Below are 15,556 nucleotides of genomic sequence, written 5' to 3' on the forward strand. Positions count from 1 at the left end.
ATAAGAAAATCCTCACATATCAATGTAAAGACTTAATCAGCAATGAGAAATACTCATACACTTCCAAGCATTTATATATCTACCTTTATAAAGCCTTATCAACAAATTCTTTAAAAATCAGCCACATGCACAGAAAAAATCTGACAGCCAGGCAGTTAAGGTGGGTTGAGGCAGAAGAAAACCACAAGTTCTTTATTCTTTTGGGGGTTTTTTTTGGAGACAGTGTCTTGCTATGTAGTTCAGGCTGGTATTGGACTCACTATGTACCCCAGGATGGCCTCCAACTCAAGGCAATCCTTTTGCCTCAGCCTCCCAAGTGCTGGGATTTCAAGGATGCACCATGTCCAGCTATAACACAAGTTCTTGTTCACCCTGGGCTACATAATGAATTCAAGGTCACCTGAACACATAGGGAATCCCCATTTTAAAAAATCAAAAGACAAATAAATTGGAGAAGGTAATCTGAGCATGTAGAAAATAATGTACAGACTTAGAGTTGATGTGATATTCTATAAAATTTTCAAATTTTATTCTTAATACAATTAAGATTAACATATAGTAATAATATAATTATATTCTTAATACAATACAATTTCAAATTATATTTTAATACCACTGAAGCAACTATATGTGTGACAAAAATTTTCTACAATCCCTTCTCAAAAACAAAGAACAGCACTATATTCTTCAAATCTCTCAAAAAAAAAAAAAAAAAAAAAAAAAAGAACAACAAAAAAAAACCAAGCAAAGAGAAGTTTACCTTTCCAACTTTTGGGACACAATCTAGAGGTATAGTCATTTAAGTCTGAAAATGAGACAATATTTAGACACACTAAATTTATAAGAAATATCAATAAATACTTCTGCTTTATTCTAAAGTGAGATTTGATATGGTTGGCAGTATAAAGCAAGAGAAACAAGTGATGGATTACACATTTATGGTGGTAAATTATACATTTTGTGGCCCAAGTAAACCTGACTTTTTCATCACAAACTTTGCAAGGTGTACCCCAGGCAGATATAAGGCAAAAACACAAAATAAGAAACTGTAAAATATGGAAGAAGGTATAAGAAATTCACTTTTTCATCTGATAAGGCTGGGAAAATCTTCAGATTTAAATTTGTAAAGGCACAAATGTTGAGGTGACTGTAAAAAAATACAAAAAAGAGTAACAAGGTTTCTGTTCAGCAAAGAATATTCCTCATTAATCTGCAGATTAAAAATTATAGAAAGTATTTTCATTCTCTACCAGTGATAAATAACTAGAAAATAGCTTATTAAAAAACTAGCCTCAGGGCTGGGGGTTTGGCTCAGTGGTTTTGCCACCTGCTGCGCAAGTGCTAGGACCTGAATTCGATCTCCAGTACCAAAAAAAAAAAAAAAAAAAACCTAGCCCCAACACTAATATAAACATATAAGCAAATAAATTACAGAAGGTCTTACACAGGAAAGGGGGAAAAAGGACATAAAAGACAGGGAAAATAGAAATGAATATCAATTAAAATTAGTAAAATTCATCAAATTTGAAAAAAATGTGCTGGTTTGGGGGAAGAGAAATAAGAAATATTGCCCCCTGGTGGCAGTGTGTGGAGAGCGTGTATGAGATTTAAATTGCTATACACTCTGGGCACTAGCAAAAGCGGACCTGAGCATCAGTGATACTTTCTCTAATCTGTTTCTAGGGCAGCAAGAAAGAGAATGCTTCCGGCATATTTATAGCAGTGACAGAACTTGAAAAGTCTGCTTTCTCATAACTGTGGAAATTTAAAAGATGTTGTATTACATCCACATGTTTTGTGAAGTATGGACTCAGCAGTGGCTGAAAAATGTGACTTAGCAAGTGTAGTGGACACGTAAGCTTCTGAATGACATGGCACCATGAGAGGCCAAAAAGACCTCAGGAGTTGCCATCTATCTCTGCACCCCAACCCCAAGCTGAGTGACCCAAAATACTCCTAGTTGGTACTTGCACACTTTTTCTTTCCTCTCTTTTTTTTGGAGACAGGGTCACCCTATGCAGCTCAGGCTGTCTTGGAACTCACGGCAATCCTTTTGCTTCAGCCTCATGAATTCTGGGTTTACAGGCATGTGTCATCAATCCAATGCTTATTCTCTTCTTCTTCCATCTCTACTGACTTTCTGATTCTACTAGAGCCAAATTTCAAAAATATTTCTATTGCTTACTGTGCCATGATTACACAAATTGGGGGTGCAGAGGCCAGACTAAGGGGTGAAGGAACTGAAGCTCTGTGCTTTACCTCAGCTGTGCCCTTCTGCAGAGGCCGTTCCCACAGGCTTCTCCAGGATGCCAACATGAGAGAGTTGCTCACAGAGTGTGTGGAATTCAGGAGAACTTATGGGAAACTCAGGGACTGCAGACTCCAGCCACATAAGGAACACAGAACAAATGCTTGTGGTCACCTCTTTCCACAGACAGATGTTAAGTCACTGAAAAGGAAAAAAAGGTCCCAAGTCTGGGAGGTGATAGTTCTAGGCTGACATGAGTTCAGCCCATTAAGGCAAGAAAGAGGCAGTGGAAAAACAGAAAAGGGTAGAATAGAAAGTCATATACTTTTTCCAAGATTGAGGGAGTAAGAATGGTTCCTACAATCAGCATAAAATAGAACTAGGAATGGAAGTGTTTTCTCTTCAGCATTGTACATGCTTCGTGTCTTGTGGTCCAACTGCTCAGCCCTGTGTCTGATCACTGACAATTTCTATCTTAGACTCATTTCCTAATGAAACAAGACAGACAGTATGACTGGAGTGGCACACCTCTCTATAATACTAAAACTAATAAGTAAACAATGACATCAAACCAAAGTGAGAAAATAAAAGCCACAGGATTTTTTTAAAAAATTAAAACTCTACCCCCAATATATCTGAGTTTAGTTGCTTGGGAGAACCTAATTAATACAGCACTTAACACAGCATACTTATCACAGTGTGATAAGTTTCATATTCTACAGAGAAGCACTTACAAAGAGTTGAAGGAATGGGTCTACATATTCTGCTTGAATTACCAAGTAAAAATATCTTGGTCAACCCACAGGCAATTCAAAATACAATGTATTGAAAATGCACTGAATGTACATGATCTAGCAAACATTGCTAACCCTTGCCTTCTTTAAAATTGATAAACACACTTATATTGACCTGTATTTGATAAAATGCATGTAGCATGGCTTCTGTCAGACAAGGTCAGACAGTTTCCTAATTTCCATTTTTTTCTTCAAAAACAATTAGGGCCAAGTGTATAGGCAGACACTTCTATTCTCAGTACTCAAAGTCAGAAGGATTGCCACAAGTTGGAGGCAAACTTGGTCCACATAATAAGTTCAAGGACAGCCTGAACTACATGGAATCATTCTGTCTCAACAAACAAAAAATCCACTAGGTTATCTGATCAGTAATAAGAGAAAAAATATTTATCTAATTTATCTAATATTTAGTCTTTTCCTTCCTTATTGCCTGTAATATTGGACTCATTCTCAGATTGCTTCAGCACACAACAATTCTTTAATGTCACACTAACAAGCTATCCTCAGGGAAAGGCCCTCTCTGTTGGAGGTGTGGATTTTACCATTATCACCATCCCCTCCTCTCTCATTTTCTTTCTCCTCCCATTTCCTCCTCCCTGCACAGAAAACTCCTTTATCAGTAACCATTCATATGGCGGCAGAGCTCATGTCTATAGGTCCAAGGACTATAGCAATTATTTGAGGAGCTGCCTTTATGCTTTTCCACTCCTATCATCTTTGCAGATGCCAGAGTTTAATGACTCTCACACTGTGTGTGTAACAGTCAGTTCCTTCTGGAAGTAGACTTTAGCAGGAACATTTTCTCCTGCACTTGCTCACACATTAACATCCCCTCCATTTCTCTCAGCATTCAAACTCTATGGGAAGGCCTCACTTAAGTGGCCTCTCTGTTAGTAGAGGTGCCACCTAACTCATTAAGATGACAATTGCTTTTGCATTGCTGTGTATATAACACAGGAGTTCACTGCCTGCTTGGCAATGGCCCCATCACCGACTCACATCACCAGCCATGTTAAACCTCTCTTTCTGTCTTGTCTTGTTGTTTGACTCAGGGTCATGTGGAACTGCATAACTTTGTAATCATAAAACTCCCCTAGCCCCAATTGTGATTGAATGTGAGTTAATGGTTAAAGATGCTTGTTAGTTCTGGGACACAAGATAAAGTCTGTAACAAACATAGAGTTCCTAAGTGAATTACCCATCTCCTTGTTTGTCCGAAACCGATGTTCTGGACACAGCTATCTATAAGACAATCTGCAAACATCTTTTGACCATCAACATTTTTTTCTCTTTTCTGTAAGTTCTGCTTGCTAACTTCCCCTGCAACCCCCTATAAAAACAGCCTCAGACTCTGAGCCAGTTGCCTACTTTGCTTTGGGAGTGCCCTCTGGCCAGACTAATAAAGGTCTGTTTTACTTTCCAACTTGTCCGGTGTGTTCCTTCCTGGGTGTTCTTCGCTGCAGTCAGCTCCTCAGAGCGTTTGGTAAGGCCCTCGGTCTTACATTTTGGTGGCCCCAGCAAGATCCCCAGGTAAGGAACCCCGGTTCAGCCGAGACTCTGAGGCAGGATCCAGCAGGAGACTCTCAGGCACAGACCTCAGAAAACCTCTGGAGGTTAAGTTTTTTGGCCGGTTGCAACTGTTTGTTAAGTCAGGAGTGAGGTGGCTGACGAGCCGGGGAGCCTCCCCTGACCCCAAGGTTCCTGACGAGGAACAAGGGAAGATTTGGTTTCATTTCTGTTGTGGTGCCTGTTTGTCTTGTCGTTCATACGTTAGTGTCCTCTCCGTTGTGTTTAATTTTGCATTTCTTTCCAAACCATCAAGGGCAGAGATGGGAGGATCCTGCTCCAAGAATACTCCGTTGGACTGTTTTCTCACTAATTTTAAATTGGCTTTTTCTCCCAAACAGGAGGATGAATATGGGGTTAAATTCTCTCATGCAAAACTTCACTCCCTGTGTCAATTGGAATGGCCAGCCTTTGGAGTTGGATGGCCAGCTGAGGGCTCTTTTGACCCAAGCCTCTGTCGGGCTGTATGGAAAAAGGTCACCGGTCACCCTAGTCACCCTGATCAGTTTCCATATATAAATATCTGGGTCTGGGCTTGTCAAGAGCCTCCGGCATGGTTGCAGAGTTTGTTCCCTGAGAACAAACTCTCGAATTCTGGTTATGGCCCCAAGGGAACCCCAAGAGGCCAAAGCCGGGCTCCCAAGCTGGTGCTCTCACAAGATCCTGACCCCTTAGATCTTGTTATAAGACCTCCACCCTATGTGGAGCCATCCTCCTCCTCTGATAAAGTCGGCCCCAGAGCTCGAAACTCTCTCTCCCCTCCTCTTCCCGAAGAAGGAAAATCTCCAGATTCTATAACCTCCCCCTCCCACACGAGAACAGGGGCAGCTTATGGTCCCTGAGGAGCTCTCACTGAAGGGACTAGTTCAGTTCCTCTTCTGTCTCTTAGGGAAATAGAACAGGGTCATTATGTCTATATCCCTTATTCTACCAGTGACTTGTACAATTGGAAACATCAAAATCCCCCTTTTTCAGAAAAGCCCCAGGCTTTGATCTCCCTCCTAGAATCTGTTTTTCATACCCATGACCCAACCTGGGATGACTGTCAGCAACTCCTCCAAGCCCTTTTTACCTCCAAGGAAAGAGAGAGGATCCGAGGGCAAGCCATAAAGTCAGTGTTGGGAGGAACAGAGGGCCCACTCGATGAGCAACAACGGGCCCGTGTTGAGGCACAACTTCCATCCACCCATCCCCCGTGGCAAGCTAATTCCTCGGGCGGGAGAGAAGCTCTCCAAAACTACCGTCAGCATCTCCTAGCAGGCTTGAGGGGAGCCACTCGAAAGTCTACCAATTTGAACAAGGTAAGCAAGGTCCTCCAAGGACCTGAGGAATTCCCTTCTGGCTTTCTGGAGCATCTGTTGGAAGCATGCCGTACGTATACTCCAATTGACCCAGATGCCCCTGCAAACCGACAGGCAATTAATTTGGCTTTTGTCACTCAGTCAGCCCCAGATATTAGAAAGAAATTGCAGCAGATGGAGGGATTTGAGGGGGAAAATAGGGAAAAATTGATCAGTGTGGCAATGAAGGTGTTTAATAACAGGGATCCTTTTGATGACAGAATGGCTAAAAAGATAGGAAAAGCAAATATTGCAGCCTTAGCAGATGGAGGGTTCATCCAAAAGGAATGCAGAGAAAATAAAAAAGAGGATAAAGGTAAAGTACGGCCCTTGTTAGAGAAGGATCAATGCACATATTGCAAGGAGAAGGGCCATTATAAAAGGGAGTGTGAAAAGTTAAAAAGAAAGAGAGAGAAAGAGACTAAGAAAGAAGGAGATGGAGTTCTCCTGGTAGATGAAGAAGATTGACAAGGCCAAGGCTCATGGCCACTTGACCCTAATGAGCCTATGGTGACTTTGGAAATAGGGGGAACAGATGTCCAATTCCTTGTGGACACTGGTGTGGCCCACTCTGTCCTGAAGATCCCCCTTGGAACCCTTTCTTCCCTAAAGTCCTCCATTACCAGGGCCACAGGAAAGTCGGCCTCTTATCCTTGGACCACTAAACGAACTGTAAATCTGGGAAAAGGTACTGTTACCCATTCCTTCTTAGTTATCCCACAGTGCCCATATCTGTTGCTGGGAAGAGATTTGTTACAAAAATTGGGGGCTGTTATTTCCTTTGAGCCTGAAGGAGGGACTTTTGAACTCAAGTCACCCTCTGCCATTATGGTAACAGTTCCCCTTGAAGATGAATTTAAGCTGCTAAAGGAGGGCGCAGAACCTCCTGAACAAAAATGGGACTACCTTCAGAAAAAGTTTCCCCGGGTGTGGGCTGAGACCAACCCACCTGGGCTGGCCAAACACCATGCCCCAATGGTGGTTCAATTGTTGGCCTCTGCCACCCCCGCCCGTGTGTGACAGTACCCCCTCCAGCTGGAGGCCAAAGTAGGGATATCCAAGCACATCCACCAACTCCATCCAGGAAGCTGGCATCTTGATCCCTTGCCAGTCAGCCTGGAATACACCCCTGCTTCCTGTGAGGAAGGCTGGCACTTCAGACTTCAGACCAGTACAGGATTTACAGGAAGTAAACAGCCAGGTGGAGACAGTTCACCCAAAGGTACCAAACCCCTATACCCTGTTGAGTCTCATCCCTTCCTGCTCATGTGTGGTACTCAGTGTTAGACCTCAAAGATACCTCAAAGATGAGTTTTTTCAGCCTATCTCTAGCACCTGCGAGCCAGCCCCTCTTTGCCTTCGAATGGACTGACCCAGACACCGGGACTATCGGACAGCTGACATGGACCTGGCTGGCACAGGGATTCAAAAACTCCCCCACTCTGTTCGGGGAAGCTCTTGGCAAAGATTTACAAGAGGTAAGAAAAATGTTTCCTCAGGCGACTATTCTTCAGTACGTCAATGACCTCCTGGTGGCAACTTCAACCAATAAAGAATGCATTGCAGCCACCAAGGGCCTCCTGAAAGCCCTCCAAGAACTGGGATATCGGGTGTCTTGGAAGAAAGCTCAGCTCTGTCGGACCAAGGTAACCTACTTGGGCTACATTCTTGAAAAGGGAAAGAGGAGGCTGGCAGAATTAAGGGTATCTGCAATTCTCCAGATCCTGGAGGCGAGCTCAAAGAAACAGGTGGGAGAATTCCTAGGGGCGATTGGGTATTGTAGAATTTGGATTCCTGCCTTTGCTGAAATTGCAAAACCCCTGCATGAAGTCACTGGGGGGGGGGATATGCTCTTTGAATGGACTGAGGCTTGTCAACAGGCATTTCAATTGCTTAAGACTGCACTTACATCAGCACCAGCCCTGGCATTGCCAGACTTAAACAAGCCCTTCACCCTGTATGTGGCAGAGAAAAACGGGGTGGCTAAGGGAGTGATTACTCAGCTTTTGGGGTCATGGAAGTGACCTGTGGCATACCTCTTAAAGAAGCTTGACCCAGTGGCCTGAGGGTGGCCCACTTGTCTGAGGACAGTAGCAGGAGCAGCTGCTTTAACCTGAGAGGCTGACAAATTGACCTTTGGACAGGATTTGACTCTGATCACTCCCCATGCCATTGAGCCCTTGTTGAATAGCTTGCCTAGCAAGTGGCTGTCTAATGCTAGGCTGTTACAATATCAAGGACTCTTGTTGGAACAGCCACACATTAAGTTGCCACCACCGCTAGCCTCAATCCGGCTACTCTACTCCCAGAATCTGACAAACAAATGCCCATCCATGATTGCCTCGAGACTCTTGAAAACTCGAGGGGAGGGCATCCAGACTTGACGGACTAGGCCCTCCCCTTCGCACAGACCACGTTCTACACTGATGGGTGCAGTTTCATTCATAATGGTGTATGGTATGCTGGAGCGGCGGTGGTCAACCAGGACCAACAGGTAGAATGGGAGTAGGGGCTACCTCAAGGGACATCAGCACAGAGGGCTGAGCTGATTGCTCTGACTAAGGCTCTGGAACTGGGGAAAGGAAAAAGGATAAATATATTCACTGACAGCCGTTATGCTTTTGCCACCGCCCATGTACATGGGGAGATTTATCAAAATAGAGGGCTGCTGACCTCCGAAGGGAAAGAAATTAAAAACAAGACTGAAATATTGGCCTTACTACAAGCTATCTGGTTGCCACAAGAGGTTGCCATCATCCATTGCCATGAGCACCAAAAGGGGTCTAGCCCCGAGGTGATTGCCAACAATGCTGCTGATCAGGCAGCAAAACAAGCTGCCCAAAAATCAGTGGGGAAGCAAATGGTTTTGCTACCCATGCCAGTACTCCCAGAAAAACCTGAATACACAGATAAAGAAGTGGCTAAAACGAGCGGGAAGCACTGGACTCAAGGAAAACATGGATGGTGGACGACTAACGATGAAAAGGTGATGCTCCCCGCTGCTGTAGCAGACACATTGTTATGTAAACTACATGAGTCCACCCACCTCAGTGAGAAAAGGATGATGGCTGCCCTACAACCCCATTACATCAGTGAGGGATTGGCCCAAAAGGCCCAGGACATGGTGAGACGATGCCCCCACCTGCCTCAAGGTAAACGCAAACAGGATAACCAGGCCCCCTGGGGTCCGGCACAGAGGGCTAACTCCAGGAGAACATTGGGAATTGGACTTTACTGAGATAAAGCCTGGCATGTATGGGTACAAATACTTGCTAGTTTTTGTGGATACCTTTTCAGGATGGGTAAAAGCATACCCCATTAAGAGGGAGACAGCTGAGGTAACAGTCAAAAAGCTCTTGACAGAAATAGTTCCCTGTTTTGGTCTGCCCTTAGCCCTGGGGTCCGACAATGGTCCAGCCTTTACGGCCAAGATATCTAAATTAATTAGTAATATCCTTGGAATAAGGTGAAATCTACACTGTGCCTATAGGCCTCAAAGTTCAGGACACGTAGAAAAAAAAAAAAAAGCAAATCGAACTTTAAAGGAGATTCTGACTAAATTATGCTTGGAGACTGAACTAGGTTGGGTAGAGCTTCTCCCTTTTGCCCTCCTCTGAACAAGGTGTACTCCCAAGCCTCCCCTGAATGTGTCTCCCTTCCAGATTGTTTATGGATGAACTCCCCCAATCATCCCATTAGTAGATGTAGAATTAAAGGAAAAGTTTTCCCACCTTTGCCTCCTAAAATCCTTAAAAGCAGTTCACCAGCTTCAATCAGAGCTACATGGTAAGTTATGAAAGAAAATGCCTAGTCCCAATAAAAAACTTTTACAACCTTTACCCTATAAGGCGGGAGATTTGGTTTTTATTCACAGGTTTGATTCCAAGACCCTGGAACCATGTTGGAAGGGACCGGTTACTGTTTTCCTGTCAACTCCCTTGGCAGTGAAGGTAGCTGGACATTCTGCCTGGATACATCGCAACCATCTAAAAGCAGGACCCCCTGTGGATGTCACAAAGGACAAATGGAAGGTTATCAGCCAACCAGGTGACCAAAAGCCAAGATTGGAGCGGGTTGGAGATGTTTCACCTTCATGATAATATTCTCTGGGACACTGGCAGTACTGCCCCCAAGAGGTCTAGCTCACACAAAAATTGTATGGATTCAATTGGCAAACTCACTTAATCTGTCTGAATTCTGTCTAAATGTTGATGTAAATTTCCATTATGTACTGGGAAGCTGTCTCATTCTGGTGTGCACCTCTTTAGAATTAATATGACCCTATACCCTGTTCAAAGACATGCCAGAAAAAATCTCACTTATATAGATAATTATAATTGGGGACATGCCTCATGTCGTAAAGCTAAAAATGCTGTCAAATTATATACACCCAGGGTAATTATGTCAAATAATACCCCATGTGCTATGTATGAAAATTGTACAACCAAATGTCTGAGAATAAAACGGTCAGAAGAGATGCCCTGCCATATAAAACAAAAAAATTGTATACAACAATTGCCATATCTCCCTGCCAACAAGATGGTTTTATACCTGTGAAGGAATAACTTTCAATTATATTCCAGCCAATCTGACCAAGACCCATTGCTGCTTGAGTCATCTAGCTGTAGTTTTACCAGATAGAACTGATTTGATTGTGCCAATAGGACTAAACGTTGGTCACCTTATACAGCACCAGGATGTGATGATGATATAGGTCTGTTGATAGATGCTGAAGTGATAACTATGATAGCATCTTTTGTTGCTCTGCCTTCCATAGGAGTACATACTGAAAAGACAGTGCGAAAACTAGCATGAAAAGTGGTCAAAGGGTTAAATGCTACCTCATTAGCCTTGGCATTAATTAACCAAGAGTTACAGGAACAAAGACAGGCAATCTTAGATAATAGGGCAGCAATAGACTATTTGTTGCTCTTCCACCACCAAGGTTGTGAGAAAATAAAAAATAGGTGTTGTTTCAATCTGACTGACAATAGTCCAAAAATCAAAAAAAAAGGTAAAACAATTAGAAGACCTGGCTCAAAGGGTACATGATGAAGACGGCTGGGACTTGTTCCAATGGCTAACTAAATGGCTGCCCAACCTACAATGGTTAAAACAACTTTTTCTTCTCATTATAGTTGTGTGTATATGCTTACTATTGTCATGCTGTTGTATACGATGGATGCCTGCATTTATACGTAAGATTACTTAAGCTGTAAAACCAGTGGAGAATGTGGGACTGCATAACTTTGTAATCATAAAACTCCCCTAGCCCCAAATGTAACTGAATGTGAGTTAATGGTTAAAGATGCTTGTCAGTTCTGGGACATAAGATAAAGTCTGTAACAAACATAGAGTCCCTAAGTGAATTACCCATCTCCTTGTTTGTCCGAAACCGATGTTCCGGACACAGCTATCTATAAGACAATCTGCAAACATCTTTTGACCATCAACATTTTTTTCTCTTTTCTATAAGTTCTGCTTGCTAACTTCCCCTGCAACCCCCTATAAAAACAGCCTCGGACTCTGAGGCAGTTGCCTCCCTAAGCTACTTTGCTTTGGGAGTGCCCTCTGGCCAGACTAATAAAGGTCTGTTTTACTTTCCAACTTGTCCGGTGTGTTCCTTCCTGGGTGTTCTTCGCTGCAGTCAGCTCCTCGGAGCGTTTGGTTAAGGCCCTCGGTCTTACAGTCAGACTATGTAATTCTCACTAGATAGCCCAGGATGGACTCCAACTCAGAGCGAACTTCCTGCCTCAGCCTCTTAAATTCTGGAAATATAGATGTGCACCACCATGCCTGGCGATCCTTTCTTTCAATTCTCATGGCACTAATCATCACTTCTCCTAAGTTTGGCAATTGGAACTTTGGCAATTTACTCTCATCACAGGGCAGCACTGGCCTAAGGAACTAACGTGTGGCTCTGAGACACTGCATCGCGGACATTTATAAAACTGAGGTCCTGCAGGTCAGCCAAAGGGACGAATGAGACCAGGGAACCAGCACAGCACAGGTCCCCCAGGCTAACTCCCCACGGGAAGCAGGGTCTCCCCACAATTCCCACTCTCTGCGCACAGGTGGAGACGCAGCCGCGGCTGCCCGGAACTGCACTCCAGGCTGGCGGGGGTGGCTGTGGAGAGACAGGGTGCTGGGCACACAGTGTAGACCTGCCTCAGGCAGGGCGGGAGGACAGAGTGTCCACGGCGCGGAGACCAGGAGGAGCTCTGATCCCAGCAGCGAAGAGGCGCCGGCGCCATTGCTGTTCCCACCGCTTCCGCCCAGGCCTCGCCCCGTCCTGTCCTGTCCTGAGTCAGGGCACTCGTCCCACAACCTCACCATTGTCGTTGGAGGGTCTCCCCGGGTGCTTCCCGCAGTCTGCAGCCAGTAGAAATCCTAAAGCAGGACGGCCTAGCCAGCTGGGGCGGCTCTCAGCGCTGTGCATAGGATCTGGGCTTTGATGCCAGAAAATAGAGCCCACCGTCCTCGCCACCTGATTGGACAGTTCATAAGGCCCGCCCCTCAACGCTGATTGGGTCCTGCTCCGTTGCCCGCCCTCTCAACCGCGAGTGACTGCAGAAAGGAATCCTTAAGGGGTGTGGCTTGGACCTGAAGTGGGAGATTATGACCCAGACAGACACTGCTTGACCGTTTTGTCTCCCGGGCTGCTAACCTGTCCTAGCCTGCATTAAAGAAGAGTGTACTCACAACTTTTTTTTTTTTTTTTTTTTTTTACTTTTTTGCTAGGTAATTAAGTCCGCTCTTGAACTCACTATTTACCTCACTTGGTCTTGAGCCTGCTGTGATCCTCCTGCTTCATATTAATGCACCACCATGCCTGGCTACTCCAATCTTACTGGAGTCAGTGGAATCTTCCCGTGTGTTTCTCTTCCAAGTGGGGTCACTAGTCTGCTAAGACAGTTCGAGTCAATTCACCGTGGAGAAAGCACCGTGAGACAGCGTCACTAGTCCAGGCAAGGCCAGGACACAACAGAAGAGAGGGCAGCCCTGCTGTTTTGAGAAGTGAGAAATTAAGAATAAGGTTGTTGGCTTCATGGACAAGAGGTTCTCATGCTGTATCTCTTGATTTACTCATTCTAAGCCAAGAATATACGTGCTAAACAAAAGCATATGAGTGCTGAATAAACTTACTTTCTGGTGTTGAGGCAGGGAAAGCTTCCCGCGCCTTGTAGTTCCTTCCTCAAAAGTTGCAACTCTCTGTCTTTCAACACATTCATATTTCTAGAAGGAAAATATTACCCGGAGTCATGTGACACTCTTGATTAATATCTTGTTTGGCATGAGAGGGTGTGGGGTATTAGTAAAGCACGCTGCTGGTGTGTCTGGTTGAGGCGTGGAGGTGTGACATTAGGGACCTTATCTTCTCCCTCTCCCTTCCTGCCTTGCACCTGGTCTGCTCTGTGCTTCCTGGTTCTCATGTAGCAGTTATCTTTCTTCATTTCCTTCCACTATGATATTTCTCCGTTGGGGTTAAATAACAACCAGCTTCAGTCTCTGAAACCATGAGCTAAAATAATCCTTTTATTTCTAAGTCCTGAATGTCAGGAATTTTGTACCTACAAAAACAACAAAAAAAGTAAAATTAACAGTATGTGTCTGAACAAAATAAACTACCAAATATAAATGAGTTATCTCTATGAATTCTCTTCATAGCTTTTGTTCATAAGAACATATTTCAGTGAGACCCCAGCAACTCTTCATATCAAAACCACTTCCCAGGGAAAGCAGCACGGTAACGAGTAAGCATCTCTCAAAGGACAAACCCTCCAATACAATTGACACATGTGTCACGTGCTTTCCATTGCTGTTCTGAGCAGTTGGAGGCAACACGCCAAAAGATCTGTAGCCCGGAAGGACCCATGAGGACTGTCATGATCCTCTTTAGGTTCAGCGTACTTCTCATCTTGGTCACTGGATTTAAGGCTGTGCTGCCATCTACAGTTTATTCATCTGCTTTACACCAATATTGATCAGTTGTGATGTAAATATATACGAATGACGTCTGTATGTTTAAACCAGGAATGTTCTTGTCTTCTCTCTGTGCTTATTAATGAAGAAAAAGACAACTCTAAGATACTGTGTGTGGATTCAAAACATTGAAGAATTATTACTTATTGAAAAACATAGGGGCCAGGGATTTAGCTCAGTGGTTATGCTGTCTACCTTACTAGCACAAGGACCCAAGTTCAATCCCCAGTACCAAAAAAATAAAAGAAAGAAAAACATAGATACCGTGAGACTTATACCCATGTGACAAATGTATAGAAAACAGTTAATTGAATTGTTCACTTTTTCCTGTGTAGTGTTGGCTCCTTCACCATTCCAGTTTGATATCTCATGAGATGCTCTGTGCCTAGGGATTTACATATTCTGTTTACCTTTCTAGAACAATCCCTCCATCCTCACTCTCACAGAAGTATAGACCCATCTAACTATTTCTGTAGTCAAATCCAATCATTTATAAGTACATCTCCCTTTCAAATAGTATCCCTACCTTAAAGTTTAATCTTCTGGAGGCTCAACCATATTCCTCTATTTTAATTGTTTCTTGGAAATTGTATGTTTATATTTTGGGTGAACTCTAAAAACAAATTTACTGTGGCTATTCTGCACAGCCTGTCACACCACAGGAACTATGAAAACATTCATAGAATATTACATCACTGGATCACAGTTCAGGAATTCTGATACAAGAAGTTCAAAGCTTCTTGAAAGGTCTAATATGAAACCTCTGTGCTTTGTATAATAGTAAGATTACTAGTGGAAATTATTAGCTTCTTTATGGAGAATAATCTGAAATTCAGAAAAACCAAATCATGTTTAAAATATATAACTTGTAAAACTAGTTTACATTTGTAAATAACAAGTGAAATGAATAGATAAGACCCGTCCACCAGACCTGTACAGAGGGAAAAGGGTTTGAGATTGAGTTCATAAAACCAAAAAACCTAACCCAACATTTCAATACACCATAAAATTATTCACTTGTAATGAAAGTTCTCTTGTACGTTGTATGATATTTAGCATATCTGTGGCCCAAAGTCACAAGATGCCAGAAAAATCTATTTCCCCTCAATCTTGAGAAAAAAATCTCTGGGCATATCCATATATTGAAAGCCATTGACCTAACAGCTACATCAGCACCTGAGCTACTAGGATAACAAGATACAGAATGGAAAAGTCTAGGCTCCTAACAGACCTGGAGGTTCTTTTCATTTCTCCACATCTACAACCCAAATCAGGGTGGATAATTCTTCCCCAATTTTTTGAACTCTGTCATTGCACCTCAACTCTTTGTGACTCCTTCCATATGGTCTCCATACTCTAATGTGATTATATTATGCTGCTTGTCTGGAAGCAAGGTGTTCATCCATGAGTCTGCTCAGACAATGTCAATTGTGCCCCTTCTCTGTTTCCATGAAAAATAAACTGAGTAATATATCTTTATTTGAAGAGGCTATGTTTCAGTGTCTTCCTTGTATGTTTCAAACCCAACAATGGATATTAATAACCATATAAACCACACAGATATTGTTTTTTCTATACATAAAAAACTGATAAAATTTAATTGATAAATTTTGCACAGGTAGAGA

At 43.2% G+C, this 15,556-nt stretch overlaps 1 protein-coding gene across 2 annotated transcripts in view; it reads right to left on the reverse strand.

The window, feature by feature from the left end:
* Positions 1 to 12,468, reverse strand: part of LOC101697846 (zinc finger protein 124-like) — a 65,118-nt gene extending 52,650 nt beyond the window's left edge. The window contains exon 1 of one of the 2 annotated variants that reach the window (XM_087199608.1): positions 2,260 to 5,457. In XM_087199608.1, the coding sequence (XP_087055734.1) occupies positions 2,260 to 2,316 (57 nt within the window). In that variant the 5' untranslated portion in view covers positions 2,317 to 5,457. Of the gene's footprint in view, positions 1 to 2,259; positions 5,458 to 12,281 lie in introns of those variants that run through there. The other variant, XM_021247245.2, reaches the window with a different exon arrangement.
* Between the last annotated feature and the right edge of the window lie 3,088 nt (positions 12,469 to 15,556).

The sequence above is a fragment of the Heterocephalus glaber genome, unplaced genomic scaffold, assembly GCF_053883595.1.
Source record: "Heterocephalus glaber isolate CG9 unplaced genomic scaffold, H.glaber_assembly_v1.0 deba00001724, whole genome shotgun sequence".
NCBI lineage: Eukaryota > Metazoa > Chordata > Mammalia > Rodentia > Bathyergidae > Heterocephalus > Heterocephalus glaber.